Consider the following 16252-nt stretch of genomic DNA (forward strand, 5'->3'; position numbering starts at 1 on the left):
ACTTTACTTGGTGTTCTGTTGATAAAAAGTGCCCCCCTTGCAATGTTGTTTTTAACTCTAAGTGATTCAAATCTTTGACTTGTCCTTACATGTGTCCTTGTATAGTCTTATGTCATAACCAATCAATAATTTAATTTTATCCAATTCTACAATGTATGTTCTCTCTTACTCTCACATTTTTATGAGGGCTGGGCACTCTCCTCGTTGGACGAGTTTGTGACCACAACCCTCAGTTTATTCTATCATTTCTATTTTTTTTTACATTTAACAATGCAAATCTGATAAACCATTGTCTAGCACACCGCTTTCGTGCACCAATTTAACGCAATTCCATCCTTTATAACGAACTGATACACAAAGACAAACATACACAGAAACAAACACACGGGCCCACAACATAGACATGACAATCTTCCCAGCTGATAACAAGGGTGGGGGGAGCAACTGAAGTGCGGAGAGCCTCGCCACCGTCACGTCACATAATGCAATCCCCTCTGTCCAAAATATGCATTTGTCAAGATATTTTATATTGTATAAACCCACCTTTACTTACTTTGTGATCTCAGATTCCTATTTTAAAATTCAAAAATGAAATCTAAAACTGTCTCTTGTTTGCATGAATGTCTATTGGCAATTACAAAGATGTTTTATGTACAGGAATATAAATTCAAACTAATATCAAACTTTCAGAATACCCACAATAACACTGTCTTTCTGAAATAAGTGAAATAAATGTGCTTCACACACAATCCTGGGCTCAGTGGCATACTCCTTGTCATGTTTTTTCTGAGCTAATCACTGAGCCACTGCCTCATCTCGCATTACTGGTTACAACAGAGACACCTTGTTAATGATGGTGCTAATTGAATGAAATGACCATTCTAACAAGCATAAAACCTCCCACTCATATTATGGTAATTAGCAACACATTGGTTTAATTACAACAGCAGAAAAATGTAGGGCTCCCTCATTAATGATAATTGCCAGGGCTAAATTTATGGTAATCGGCTGTGGAAGCACTGTCTGAAATGACTAGACTGGAGATGAACTGTACCAGAGCCAATTAGGAGTAGACAGGCTCATTTGTTTATCTGTTCAGTCTAAAGGCCAATGTAATGCAGTGTGAACTTTGTTTAAAGATACATTAATGATCAGATGATGCTGGTATTTATTTTATGTTTTCGGGAGGGAAGGGGTGGGGGGCTCTCTCATTAATCCATGAAAACATGTACAGATTTTTTAAATCAGTCTCTTAATTTGCCAATGTTTTATTGTTAAATACAGAAGATGGCAATGTTAACTTCCGTCTACAACAAATGGAGAAAGGGGGAATTGACATATGCTGTAAAGCAGTCAGCACATTTGTAGTTGTTTTTGTGTGGCAGGTGAAAGCAATACAGAGCCCCTTGGGCCATGACAGAGGTGTCATTCAACTAGTTGTAAGTTGAAGTATCAGAAGTTATGAAAATTCATAAAGGTTGAAAAGTTACTTAGATTTACTTTAAGGAATCAGCAAATGACGCAGGGGGCAAGAAGTTTATTCACTGCCTGCTCTTTTCGTCGAAAAAAAAATGTTGAAGGAGCTGAGAGGCCAGCTATTATTTTATTATTATTATTTTTTGTTTATTTGACATTGTACAGTGTTGTTGGATTTGTCCCACAGTTTGGGAAGCGCGCTGCCTGCGCTCCACATCAAGGTCTTGAGCCAATCACCTGTTATCCAGTTTTCCTAATTGCATGTTCGTTTTATTTCTTCTTATTGAAGGAGAGGAGTAAGACACCAAGACAAAAATCAGACTTACACAGATTGTTTGAGTTCAATCCAAATTCTTATTTTAAAGCTCTTTTATCAGGATACAAGTACAAAACAGCGCTGGACTTTTTCTGCCAATAGTTTACAACAACAAAGCGTTCCACCTCAGAAAAACGTACTTGATCTGGTTATATTCTTTTGCACGGGTCGACGCGGGCCAATGGTTCAATAGCATGATAATGTGGGTGGGGGCGACAATTGCATGGTGACTTCACGAAGGTGGGTGCCGACTTGATTGACTTGTGATTGTCTTGCTGAGTTTATGAGGTGGGGACTCACTCAACGTGAGTCGCCTCCGTCGGGGTGGGTGCTGTGGGGGCTGGGGATGAGGTGGGGGGCCGACTCAACGTGAGTCACCTCCATCGGGGTGGGTGCTGTGGGTGCGGGGGGTCAGTGGGGGGCTTTGATCCACTGCACATCTTGTTTTGGCTTTGGCTGTTCTTCTGGCTCCTCTGTCTGTTTCGTCTCCAGGCTCCATCACCTGCGTCACCTCCTCTAAACATTCTCGCCTCATGCACTTATTGTTCGACCTTAATATGGACGTGCTCATTTTCTGCAAACTTGTTAAAGGCATTGACCTTTTAGCTGTTCAATTAGATCATCCACCGTGCGCTAGCTGTCAACGTTGTAGGGATGTGTTGTTTAGCAATTGTTAATACGCTGACCATCAATGTTTATTCGTCCCCATGCAAGTGTTTTTGCTTTCCACATTTTCTTCTCTGGTTCATTCTCGTCTCTATATTTAATCATGCTTGCCTCTGTCTATACTTTAAAAAACATTTGAAACAACATTGCCTTTTGATACAAGACATTCCCAAATGATCCGAGACTGACCTTAGCTTTTAGGCAAACTACAGAATAACATCTGGCTTTTAGGTCACTTTGCATTCTAAGCAACCGTGGCCATGTCAATTGTTTTAAGAAAACATCAAACATGAAGTGAACACCTTAAAACAAACCTGAGCATCGTACGGCCCACAGGCCACATACGGCCCTTTGATTGACTCCGGCCCGCGTAACGTTAATTGGAAATTACAAATTAAACATATTTTCTTATTTTACCTGATGCATGGACTGAAGCTGCATTGCTTTTATTTTGAAGTTGTTTTTTATTTACGTACATGATGACGCAAAACGTGATTGGCGTGATTTGATCGTTGTCACTAGCAAGACTTAAAGGCCCAGAGACACCGGTATATGTATAAATCGGTTTTAGTGAGCTTATGGGCTTATAAATATAAATTGACGATCGAAACAACGAAAAGGAAGCTGTTGCTCTGAAAAATATGATTTAAATTTGCCGCGAAGACGAGTTTGACTGCAACGAGCCGCCAGCCGGAAGTGACGTCTCATGACGTCTCAAGTTGTACGCGTTTAGCTTCAGTGAATGTAAACAAAAAGAGAAGAGGGGCCAGCGCGGAGACGTCGGGCCAGGCTTGCGGCCAACCCAGCTCGCCCAGCCGTGGCTTCCATTCTCCTGGCGTACGTTCGTTCGCGGGACGACAAGATGGGTTGCGTTCGCCTGATAGGATCCACAAACCGGACAGTGTGTGCCTGCTGTGTGCTCGTGTTCACAGTGGCCTGGTTGACTGTCATCTTTCCGGACTCTGCTGTGCATCGGGAGTGGCTAGCGTGCAATCACTCTTATTGTTCATTGATGTTGACTTCTTGTTTTATTTTTCCTGTGTTGTTTACTTGTATGTGCGTTGTGAGCTCTGTCTTGTCACCCTGGGATAGTGAGAAACATAATTTTGATCTGTCGAAGCGTGACGGGAGGGGCACAATTCAGAAAACGTGCTCAGCTCGTCGAAAAAATGCGATTTAAACAATAAAATTAAAAATGTGCCTAAAACCTAAACCAAACGCGTGGTCATTTCTTCATGTGCCGAGATCAACTCGGCACTCTAAAGCCCCCAAGAGCACTTTTTACTATGCCAACCTAACCAGAGTGGCAAAATTCAGAAAACGTGCTCAGCTCAGCCCAAGTGAACTGCTAGATTCATCATATTCTGCGTCAAAAGATGTTTCTGAATCGGAAAAAATGATGCTAATATTGCCGCTAGAAACGGAGCTGTCGCTATCATTTGCCATGTTGTTTGGGTTTGTTGACATCCAGATGTACAACTTGTGACGTCACAGTAATGGCGCCAGTGTGGCTTCGTGCGTGACCCGATCGATAAACTGGCATTTCATTTTAGCTTTATTCTTAGTAATCGGTGTCCATTTTTAATTTACAATGCGGCAAATGTGTTCACTTTATACATTCTATCAAATTCCGTTCTAATTGAAAAAAAAAAGGGATGTCTCTAGGCCTTTAAGACGACTTTAGCCCTCAGAAATGTCTGCTCATGCTAAAAAAAGAAAGGTAGATGCCGAATGCAGGGTTTTCAAAAAAATTGGACTACTAAGTATTTATTTACTGAAGTGAGAGGTAAAGCCGTATGTTTAGTTTGCGGGGAGCAGATCGTCGTGTTTAAGGACTACAATTTGAGTCGGCATTACGAGACGAAACACGGGGAGAAATACAAGAACGTGACTGATGCTGAAAGGGCGCGGACATCGGAAGCTTTGCTAGCTAAACTGCAAAAGCAGCAAGTTTTTTCTTTTTTTTTTTTACCAAGCTTCACACATCCAGGGATGCAGCAACCAAGACCACCTTTGTGATAGCTCACAAAATCGCTAAAACCAGTAACCTGGTGATCCTGAAAGGGGGATCCTTCCATCTGTGGTCCATTCTCAAGGTTTCTCATTTTCCCCTGGCAGGGGTTTTTTGAGTTTTTCCTTGCCCTTTTGGGAGCTTATGATCAGGGGATGCTTTGAGAATAATAAACAATTTTGGCTATGTGAACCCCTTTGAGACTGTTTGTGATTTAGGGCTATACAAATAAACTTGACTTGACTTGACTTGAAGCTATTCTCGGAGGGGGAGTTTATCAAAGAGTGCTTGGTGGACTCTGCAGCTTTAATATGCCCTGAAAAAAAACGAAGAATTTGAGAAAGTCCCGCTCTCCAGGCGAACCGTGACGAGAAGGGTCGAGGACATATCGTGCAATCTGGAGCTTCCGCTGCAACGTGAAGTGGCAAATTTTGACTTTTTCTCCTTGGCTTTGGATGAAAGCTGTGATGCCCGTGACACAGCCCAGTTACTTGTATTTGTCTGCGGGATAACGCCGGACTTCAAGATTACGGAGGAGCTGGCAGCAATGCGGTCAATGAAAGGAACAACTACAGGGAGCGATCTCTTCATGGAGGTGAATGCGTGCATGGACACACTGGGACTGAAATGGGACAGTCTGGCAGTTGTCACAACGGACGCTTGTCCAAATCTTACAGGGAAAAATGTGGGACTTTTAAAACGTATGCAAGATAAAGTGGCTGAAATCGACACAGATCAGGAATTAATATTTTTGCATTGTATTATACACGAACATATGTTGTGCAAGTCAGTGCTAAAAATGAACCATGTTATTGATGTTGTTACTAACATCGTAAGCTTCATCAGGGCACGGGCATTGAATCACAGACAGTTTGTCGCACTTTTGGAGGACCATGAGTCTCAGCATAGTGACATCAGCTACCACACACCTGTCAGATGGCTCAGCCTGGGCAAAGTGCTAAAAAAAGTTTGGGACCTGAAAACAGAGATTCGAGAGTTTTGTGAGACGAAAGGCAAAGACATCCCAGAGCTCTCAGATGAGGACTGGATGGCAGATTTTGCATTAGCTGTTGATGTGACCGCACTGATGAATGACCTGAATACCAAACTGCAAGGCAGGGGCCTTTTTGTTCATGAAATGCACACCCTGGTGAAGGCTTGCATGAAAAAAATGCTGTTTCTTTCAAGCCAACTGGAGAGCAACAATCTCACTCACATGCAAACCCTAAAAGAAGTCACACCATCAGCCGATCACTTCCGCAGGTACTCATTCATGTTAGGAGCATTGCATTGTGAGTTTTCAAGGAGATTTGAAGATCTCAGAACAATCGAGGATGAAATGCACATGATTTCCTCTCCCTTTACCTGCAGTGTGGATAATGCACCCAGTGATGTTCAGCTGGAACTCATTGACCTGCAGTCTGATGCAGTACTGGCAGAGCTCTTTAAATCAGGATCTCTGCTGGATTTCTACTCTTCTCTCAAGGAGAACTTTCCAAACATGAAGAGACATGCTCAGAAGATGTTGGTTCTCTTTGGCTCTACCTACATATGTGAACAAACATTTTCAATGATGAAGTTCATGAAATCCAGGTACAGATCATCTCTCACTGACGATCATCTGTCAGCTGTGCTTCGCATCTCCACCTCAGACATTCAACCTGATTTTGATGCACTCGTTAAAGCCCAGCAGAGACTAGATTTCTCTCACTGAACAAGAAAAAATAACTTAAAAATGTAAAAAGTTTTAAATGGTTGAGTTGTGCATGATTTTAATTGTATTGTGGTTATTTTTATTTTCTGTTTCTCATGTGGCCCCATGGAAAAAATAAATGCCCACCCCTCCCTTAAAATGTAATTTGGCTACTCAAACAATATACCAAGAAACATTTGTTGATTTAAAGTACACAAAATACTTTTCAGAACATAAACCCATTAAGTTGAAAAACTGTCTTATCACTTCATTCTTGTTCATAAAATTATAGCAAAAACATTTCTTATCACTTCTTGGTTGACCACCTATCAAGAAATGTGTATTGTCCCCTCTGCATCCACCGCAGCCTGGTCATCCTGGAAGAGGGATCCTCCCATCTGTGGTCTCTTCTCAAGGTTTCTCATTTCCATTGTAGGAGTTTTGAGTTTTTCCTTGACCTCCTGGGAGTTTAAGATCAGGGGATGTTTGAGAATAATTGTCAATTTTTGCACATTTTCATAAGCCTAACCCTAAATTTTCTACAGAGAACGAGATGTACCGGAGTCAAATTCCTTGTTTGGCATGCTCAAACTTGGCAAATAAAAATTTATTTGATTTGATATGATTGATTTTTTTTAACGTGTAAATGTGATTGTGAGTAGAATACTTTTATTGATTTCATATGTGATCATAATTTTATGCTTATGCACCTTAATTAATGAGATGTAAGCTATTAGGGTGGTGCTCACGCTAATTTATTTGCAAGAACCACACCGGAGACAGTATGCCCTTTTAGCACTTGCAAGTGGAGAAAACATTCGTGACTGTAGCATACAGCGGTGTTCGAACACAATCTGCCTTTGGTCTCTTGCAAGAGCATATTTATTGAGAGAAAGCAGGGTGGGGGTGACAGGCTTGGTGAACCCTCGGCGTCTGGTGAGATCAGAGCAGGGGTGTTTTACGATCTAATGTAAACAGAACAACTTTGATTGCTTCCTCTGCAGCTGGTGAACCAGTGCAGAGGATGCAAGCACTTTATTTTACTGCGTTGTGAGAACAGGACAAGTTTGGTTAATCATTATAGTCTACATTCCAACATAATCATACAATCGAAATAATCTATCAACCCTAACATAAGCATTTCTTGGCTTTTTCCAACTAGAGCAGGTGTGCCCAATACGTCGATCGCGATCAACCGGTTGATCGCCGAGCAACTACTGGTCGATCGAGTGACATTAAAATGTTTTTGGGGGGGTTTTCGCACTTGACACGTGCGCAAACAACGGCACTAACAACACAACACTAACGCTCACGAGTTCCCTCCAATTGTCAGATCCCTGTTTTTTCTCTTAAACTTAAGAAAGGGTATAAAAAGGGCAGCTCGACATGGTATATATATATACATATATATATATATATATATATATATATATATATATATATATATATATATATATATATATATATATATATATATATATATATATATATATATATATATATATAATGTTTGATGTGATTTCGCCTCATAAGATGAACATTTTTCATAAATCTGACCTGCTTTCCAGGTTATCTTGATCCTATGATTATGTTGGAATGTAACCTGTAATAATTAAACTCGCCTGTCCTGTCTTAACAAAAGTAGTAGAACAAAGTGCTAAGATCTTTTGAACTGATTGACCAGCTGCAGAGGAAGCAATCAAAGTTGTTCTGTTTCCCACAACATCGTAAAACACCCCCTGCTCTGATCTTACCAGAGGCCGGGGGTTCACCAAACCTGCCCACTCTCACCCCCACTCTGTTCCTCCTAATAAATATGCCCTTGCAGGAAGGAGACTTTTCAGACTTCATTCGATAATCGCTGTTCAGACAGCGACGAATGGACTCTCCACCTGCAGGTGTCTAAAAGAACTTGCCTTGTCTTTGTGTGGTTCTTGCAAAATAAGTTGGAGTGAGCAAATCTCTAACAGAAACTGTTATTCATAATAACAGTGTCGTATTTAATGAGAAACACTGATAGCAGTTTTTCGGTGAAATATTTTTTAATGCTGGTAATAAATGCATTTGTTTTCAAAAAGCTTTTTTTTAATATCTATGCTTTACTACCTACTAAAGACCAAAACCTTTTATGCAATGACCTTTACATGTCGTTTATATTGCTTCACACAAACACTGCATCCATTTGCTTCTGGTTTGCCCCCAGGGTCAAAATTTACAACTCAATTCAGCCCGCAAGTCAAAAAATTTGCCCACCCCTGGTCTATATTATTTGTACTATGTGTCCTCTCTGCATCCATTACAGCCTGGTCATCCTGGAAGAGGGATCCTCCCATCTGTGGTCTCTTCTCAAGGTTTCTCATTTCCCCTAGTAGGAGTTTTTCCTTGCCCTCCTGGGAGTTTAAGATCAGGGGATGTTTGAGAATAATTGTCCATTTTTGCACATGTCCTGAATGTTGTTAGCTACCTAAATGTTGTACAGAGAACGAGATGTACCGGAGTCAAATTCCTTGTTTGTCATGCTCAAACTTGGCAATAAAAATGTATTTGATTTTATTGATTTGATTTGATTTGATTTGATTTGATTTGATTTGATTTGATTTGATTTGATTTGATTTGACAGCACAGAGACCAAGTCGGCAAGCAGGGAAGCTAGAGAAGGTATCAGTAGCAGAGAAAAAAGAATCCGCCATTGTTCAGAACCAAGCCTAAAAATCTGGACTTGTGTGTATGTGTCACTGTTGGGTCTAAATACGATTAGACATTAAATCACTCACTGGAATGAGGAGTAGACAACCAGAACAGGTTTACTCGCGAAGAGAACCATAGAGAAAGCAATCTCAGTTACAACCTCCATCAGTTCTGAGTCCTTACTCCACGTGCCCCTCTTTTTAATGTTATGGTTGCCCTGGTTACAGAGGCGTTTCTACACTAAGGGAGGGAGGATTGTGTCTGTAGCAACGCTGATTAGCAAAAGAATGTAGTGTGGTGTGAATTAGCACTTTGTTGTTGGCTCGTGACCCCCCGCAGAGGCCGTCCCCAGCCGTCTTCCCTCACAGTTGGCTGACTCGTCCTCGACTGTGATCAAATACCTTGAAGCACGTTGATTGCCGCTTTGCTGTGGAACAAATGCAACTAGACCTTTGCTAACGTAACACATAATAATAATAAGTAACTTGTCCTAAACACTTCAACACACATTAAGCAAACGTGAGGTAACTGGTATGCAGTTCCTTAAACAAACATTGAGTAAATATGGGATAACTTTTATGCAACTACTTCTAACTGTATGTAACCCTTAACAAAGAAAAACAGATCTGATTGTCATGCTGTCATGTGTCGTCCGGATCATTTCCTGTTTTATTGTGATTTTCCTCTCGTTCCAGTCAGTGTGTCCTTCCCCTGTGCGTCCGGTCACGTGAACCCCTGATTCCAAGTGTGTGCACCTGCGTCACTGACCAACTGTCTTCACCTGTGTTCCCCTCCTGTGTCCATATAACCCGCGTCTTTCCTAGTATCCAGTGCCAGTGCGTCTTGCCTTGTCAGAACACTAGCGATCACGAAACCCTCGAGTTCCACGTAGAAGCCTTGTTTGAGCGACTTTGATCACCGATGTTAACTTGGTTACATCGCTACCTTGTTTTTGTATTTCCCTCGGTTCGAGGCGCTTTGATTTCCTCTTTTTCTCCCTCGGTTCGAGGCGCCTTTGTTTTCCCTTTTTTCCCTCCTAGTGAGGCGTTTTATGTTCGACTGTCAGTGGAGACAATAAAAGCCTTTTTGGACATTGAACTCTCTGCATTCGAGTCCTCTCCCTGCTCTGCGCCTGACACTGATAAACTACAATCTATGAACCAAACCTACATCTAAATGAAAAGGAATGAAGTTCCTGTGAATCAAACAAAGAACATGTCACCTATGCAAATAAGCCCTGCTCATTGTTAGTGAAGGCCTCTTACGGGAACGAAAACACACAGACAACATAAGGACAGGAAGGATACAAATGGCTGACAGGGATCAAAAGACATCCCTATCACTAAAAAGGAAGAACCTAGATAAAAGGAAAGATAAACTCGTGAAGGCGAGGCCTCCAGGTCTGGCAGGCCAAAGCTTCACTTAAAATTATTCCAACAGTCACGGATCGGAATGGAGCAGGGCGACCAAATGCAGCTTGGACCAGGGTTTATTGAATGGAACTCTAAAGGCAAACTGACATGACTTAGTAACAAACAATAACTTGACTCAATGCAATGACCGGGACGTGAAACAAGAAGACAGCAGGACACGATGACAGCAAGACATAACGAGAACAACACAATGATCCGACGGGATGTGAGGGGCAGACAGGACTTAAATACAAAACATGAAACACGAGGCAGGTGACCGCGGTTACATTAATTGAGGTGACACAGGAGGGAAGGGGCGATGCGAACAGAAACCATGGCAACCTAGACACATAGCAAAACTGGGGACGGGATGTGACAGTAACCCCCCCCCCCCCCACAAGGGACGGCTCCCGACATCCCAAAAACCCCACGCGGTGAGCTGGAGGGCGGGTGGGAAGTGCACCAGTTCAAATGACCTGACTGACCATGGCAAAGTCCTAAACGCGCTCGGCGGCAACTCTGGGGACATGAACCGCAATCGGCGGCAACTCGGGGACATGAACCGCAATCAGCGGCGACTCTGGGGACATGAACCACAATCGGCGGCGACTCTGGGGACATGAACTGCAATCGGCGGCAACTCTGAGGACATAAACCGCAATCGACGGCTACTCGGGGGGACACGAACCACAATCGGCGGCGACTCTGGGGACATAAACCGCAATCGGCGGCAACTCTGGAGCACGAACCGCAATCGGCGGCAACTCTGGAAATTCGTACCGCAATCGGCGGCAACTCTGGAACACAAACCGCAATCGGCGGCAACTCTGGAACACGAACCGCAATCGACGGCAACTCTGGAACATGAACCGCAATCGGCGGCAACTCTGGAAATTCGTACCGCAATCGGCGGCAACTCTGGAACACAAACCGCAATCGGCGGCAACTCTGGAACACGAACCGCAATCGACGGCAACTCTGGAACATGAACCGCAATCGGCGGCAACTCTGGAAATTCGTACCGCAATCGGCGGCAACTCTGGAAGTCCGTACCGCGATCAGCGGCATTCGTAAGGCGGGGCTGTGCGCAGCGGCAAGAGCCATCACGCGTCACAGCAGTGGGAGTGGGGCTAGGGACGATCGCGGGTCCGGCGCAACTGGATCAAAGTCTGGCGACGGTCACAGGTCTGGCGACGCTGGGGTGGGGCCCGATGGTGGCCGCGAGTCCTGATGGCGCCGGGAGAAACTCCGATGGCGGCCGCGGGTCCGGCGTCGCGGGCGCGAAGTCCGATGACGGTCGCGGAGCCGATGGCACCGGGAAGAACTCCGATGGCGGCCGCGAGTCTGGCATCGCTGGAGCGAAGTCCAATGGCGGCCACGGAGCCCATGGCGCTGGAACAAGCTCGGACGACGGACGTGGATCGGGCGTCGCAGACGGGAGCTGGTGGTGGAGGGAGGTCCAAGCGCTGGTCACTGAAGTGATCGGATCATTCTGTCATGGAGCGGATGGAGCAGGGCGACAAAATGCAGCTTGGGCCAGTGTTTATTGAAGGGAACTCAAAGGGCAAACTGACATGACTTAACAAACAATAACTTGACTGACTGACCGGGACGTGAAACAAGAAGACAGCAGGACATGACGACAGCAAAACATAACAACAACGACACAATGATCCGACGGGGAGTGAGGGGCAGACAGGACTCAAATACAAAACACGAAACACAAGGCAGGTGACCACGGTTACATAGATTGAAGTGACACAGGAGGGGCGACGCGAACAGAAACCATGGCAACCTAGACACACAGCAATACACTGAAAGTTGTGGAAATTTCAATTGAAGTGACTTGACCACTAACAGGCTTGAGAAACGTCACCATTTCTCACATCATCCAGGCGAATCTTTCTCCTCTCCTCATGCTCACGGAAGCAATGGCTGTAAGTTATCATTGTTTTGTAGGATAACTTTAGTACTGTTTATAAGAAGAATACTGTAAAAGAAAATAAGTGTTTTTGTTGTTTTCATTTGCAGTTTTACTAGGGTGACCAGATTTGGCTTTCTGAAAAAGGTGGTGGGGGGGTGGTGGTTCATTTTTTGAATGGGAGCGGTGTCATTTGTGTCATATGTTATGACACAAATGACATGGTGTCTGTATAGCAATTGCATTTATTGGCGCAAAAAACACAAAACAAAATATATACAATAACAAAAACATATTTACACTAACAAAAACATGTGTACACTGACATTTTTTTAGTGTTATAGTGGTACAGTAAGTAAAAAAAAGACAAAAATACGGCCATCGGTGCAGCATTTGAAGAAAAAAAAGGGATCCGTTTAAGTCCTCTTGCCCGGTGCTTTGGCACCTTGGCACCTTTATTTGCCACAGACACGTTAAGTGCCCACCTTGCATGTCAAGCACTCAGCTTCATAAGGATCATGACCCTGGCGAAAGCACGGGGATTTTTTTAATCAACTCCTCCGTGAACGTGCATTTTTGTTTCGGCATTGCTTGTAAACACTCGGTATATACTGGCCAGGCGACCCTACTTCGTAGCAAAGTGACTAGATTTCAGGAGAAGAGCTTATTTGCAAATGATACAGAAAAACCTGGAATTGAGTGAAGTGGAACGGAATGGCATGGTGGCTCGGTGGGGCACTGGTTAGCACAGGTATGGGCAAACTACGGCCCGCGGGCCACATCCGGCCCAAGGGACCGTTTAATCCGGCCCGCCAACCCTAAATAAATTGTATTATTAAACATTTTTTTTCGGTCATTTTGCCTGCAATGACTGTGTTTCCCCAGTAGATGGGGAACTACTCGCCTGCGCACTTACTACCGGAAGCCGTGTCAGAAAGCTCGGTTCACACTCACAAGTGTGTGTACGTACTCAGTAGTACGGAAATGGCGCACTCGCGCTCTATTTGTATCAGTGCCGAATTTAGAGCGTGGGCTGTGACGACAGCATTCTTGTAATTTGCGCGCCGAGCTTTCGGATACAGTTTTCCGCTAAAGCCACCCACAAACCTTCCCCTGGAATCCTTCCATTAAAATGAGTCGCCCATGGAAAAGCAAGGTGGACACTGAGTGCCAAGTGTTTAAAAAGAGTGGCCAATTTGGCTCGACGTACGCGACGTGACGTTCAGCAACATGAACATCAACATCAACCCGTCACAGATCTAGGTAAACGGACCAACACCTCGGATCTCTCCTAAGAATTGCCACAACAAATTTTACTCCAGACTATGACACACTATCAAAAAAAGGGAGACCAACAACACTGTTCCCACTGAAAATGAAGGGGAGGCTTTCAAGTTTGTTGTAAAAAAATGCATTTTGAATATGATCTGTACAAATAGCAGGGATTGAAACTAGCGACTATTCTCATTTTCAAACAATGCAGGATGCTGAAGGACATTGATGCACCACCTGTTTGTGACTAATCTTAACCTGTAGAGTTCTTAAGGCTTACTTTAAGGGAGTGTTTCCCGTTTCCTCACCTCTGTTACCAGGTGTTTGTGAATTAAAACTCTGCTCTGATTTTCAGATACCCCTCACCGTGTTGCCGTTTTGATTACTTTATTTGGATGTATGCTTTCACCGATTCTTCAAGACGATATATTTGGTCAGAATGTTTGCCGTTTGATGTGATCTCATAAGATAAACATCTTTCATTAATCTGACCTGCAGGCACTGAAGTGATGGAGACTGTTATTCATAATAACAGTGTCGTATTTTATGAGAATCACTGATAGCAGTTTTTTAGGGATTTTCTTTTTTTTAATGCTGTTAATAAATGCATTTGTTTTCAAAAAACCTTTTTTGAATATCCATGCTTTACTACCTACTAAAGGCCAAAACCTTTTATGCAATGACCTTTACAGGTCGTTTATATTACTTCACACAAACACTACATCCATCTGCTCCTTGTTCGGCCCCCCGGTCAAAATTTAGAACCCAATTCGGCCCGCAAGTCAAAACGTTTGCCCACCCCTGGGTTAGCACGTCTACCTCACAGTTAGGAGGGTGCGGGTTTGATTCCACCTCCGACCCTTCCCTGTGTGGAGTTTGCATGTTCTCCCTGTGCCCGCGTAGGTTTTCCCCGGGCACTCCGGTTTCCTCCCACATCCCAAAAACATGCTTGATAGAGCGATTGAGCACTCCAAATTGCCCCTAGGTGTGAATGCGAGTGTGGATGGTTGTTTGTCTCTGTGTGCCCCATGATTGGCTGGCTACCGGTTCAGGGTATCCCCTGCCTACTGCCCGATGACTGCTGGGATAGGCTCCAGCATGCCCGCGACCCCCGTGGGAACAAATCGTGACAGAAAATGGATGGATGGAATGGAGTGGCAATGCTATTGACAATGTACTGTTCATGTGTTATGTTTGAGGCAGTTCAGCAAAATCCCGGACAATTTTTTTAGGGCTCAAAACTAGGACATGTCCGGGGAAAAGAGGACATCTGGTCACCCTAGTTTTACTCCCTGTGTACTACACTGGAATGCGGAAATAAAGGGAGTAAGACGCTCTGAATCTCGGTTCAAGTGTTTTATACACGAGTTTGGCTTGCTGATGAACTGTGATAACGTACACAAAGTACATAACGCACAGGGAGATGCCTGAGTTTCCTGACTGTATTGCTCTCTACCAGGCAGCAAGAGCATAAAATCGACAGTCATATGTGTGAGACTGTTTGAGGTTAGTGCCTACAGCATTGATTTAGTCGGCACATAACTGTGATCGTCAACATTAAAATGCAGAAAGCATCAGTCTGCTGATGCATAAAGCTATCATGCAGAACACACACACGCACACACGCACGCACGCATGCACGCGCGCGCACACACACACACACACACACACACACACAGACAGAGAGAGAGAGAGAGAAATAGAGAGAGAGAGAGCAAGTGAGCGCGAGCGAGTGATAGAGAAGAGAAAAAGAAAGAGAGAGAGATGTTCTGAAAGGCACATTCACATTTGGCTCAGTTCATCCAGAACATTCATTGATGGCTTTATCATTTTCCCTGCTCTCATACACCCTGACAATCACTGTGTGCATACTATAGAATCATATTAATGGGAATATTTTGATTTATGAGCAGGTTATTAATTGCGGAAATGCTTTAAGTTATTCCCATTTTATGGGGTGGAAAGATAATAACCTAATAACTTTCCCCTCGCATATATGTATTTGGGTGTGTGGCGACAGGATGAGGGTTACAGCTGCCATTCTGGATCATCAGCACTTTCTCAGAAGGAGTTTATTTTAAAATGTTAAATGTCTAAAAATTCCAAAATAAAAGTCTAACTATTGTTATGACTGTGACGAGGCCAGGCACAGAACCCCAAAGCAGACTTCAAAGCAGACTTGTTTTGGTTCAAAAATGTTTTATTCACGAAAGGAGGATGAATGTGTGAAAAAAGGAACAAAAAGCACATGCCAAAAAAACACGGATACAAGGAGGTAATAATAGTCCAAACAAAGAAAAGCAAATAAAGCAAGAGATACTCAAAAACAAAGTATCTAATATAGAAATGCATTGTTCGGCTTTTCCAACTTTTCCCCGCCGAAAGGGGTGCCAAAAGAGCAACAACGTTGTTTCTACTCAGCTTGTGTTTTTTTATTTTCCATCCACATTTGCCGTTTGCAGCAGCAGTTTGCAGTGCCAGTAGCAAGCAGCAGTTTGTAGTAGCAGGTTATAAACCTGTAGACCAAACAAACGCATAGCTACATTACAATGGACATTCACATGCAAGTATTTAGTTGTTGCTTAAATAAAGACGACAATTTCACATTCATTATTTTATATACAAAATAGGATTAGACAGACCAATACTAAATGAACAAACTACATCGCCCAGCATGCAATGCAAGTACCCAGAATTCATTGCAACCAGAAAATGCTAAACAGCGCTACGTTTTGAATGTTTCAAAGATAAACGAACTACTGGACTTTAAATGTCGGATTAAAATTGTGCTTTAATC

At 43.4% G+C, this 16252-nt stretch overlaps 1 protein-coding gene and 1 long non-coding RNA gene across 2 annotated transcripts in view; both read left to right on the forward strand.

Annotated features, from left to right (window-relative positions):
* Positions 1–8073, forward strand: part of LOC125980734 (uncharacterized) — a 124051-nt gene extending 115978 nt beyond the window's left edge. Inside the window, exon 2 of the long non-coding RNA XR_011087808.1 lies at positions 7731–8073. This is a non-coding gene — a long non-coding RNA (uncharacterized lncRNA). The remainder of the gene's footprint in view (positions 1–7730) is intronic.
* On the forward strand, positions 4809–7512 carry LOC137840558 (general transcription factor II-I repeat domain-containing protein 2B-like). The gene has a single exon (XM_068651697.1). It carries the CDS (start codon positions 5017–5019, stop codon positions 6181–6183), a length of 1167 nt encoding a protein of 388 aa, XP_068507798.1. The 5' UTR covers positions 4809–5016; the 3' UTR covers positions 6184–7512.
* Positions 8074–16252: the final 8179 nt, after the last annotated feature.

Source organism: Syngnathus scovelli, chromosome 1 (assembly GCF_024217435.2).
Source record: "Syngnathus scovelli strain Florida chromosome 1, RoL_Ssco_1.2, whole genome shotgun sequence".
NCBI lineage: Eukaryota > Metazoa > Chordata > Actinopteri > Syngnathiformes > Syngnathidae > Syngnathus > Syngnathus scovelli.

What these genes read in the sequence shown, in the direction of transcription:
- LOC137840558 (XM_068651697.1), top strand. Translation starts at nt 5,017, where the DNA reads ATGCGGTCAATGAAAGGAACAACTACAGGGAGCGATCTCTTCATGGAG.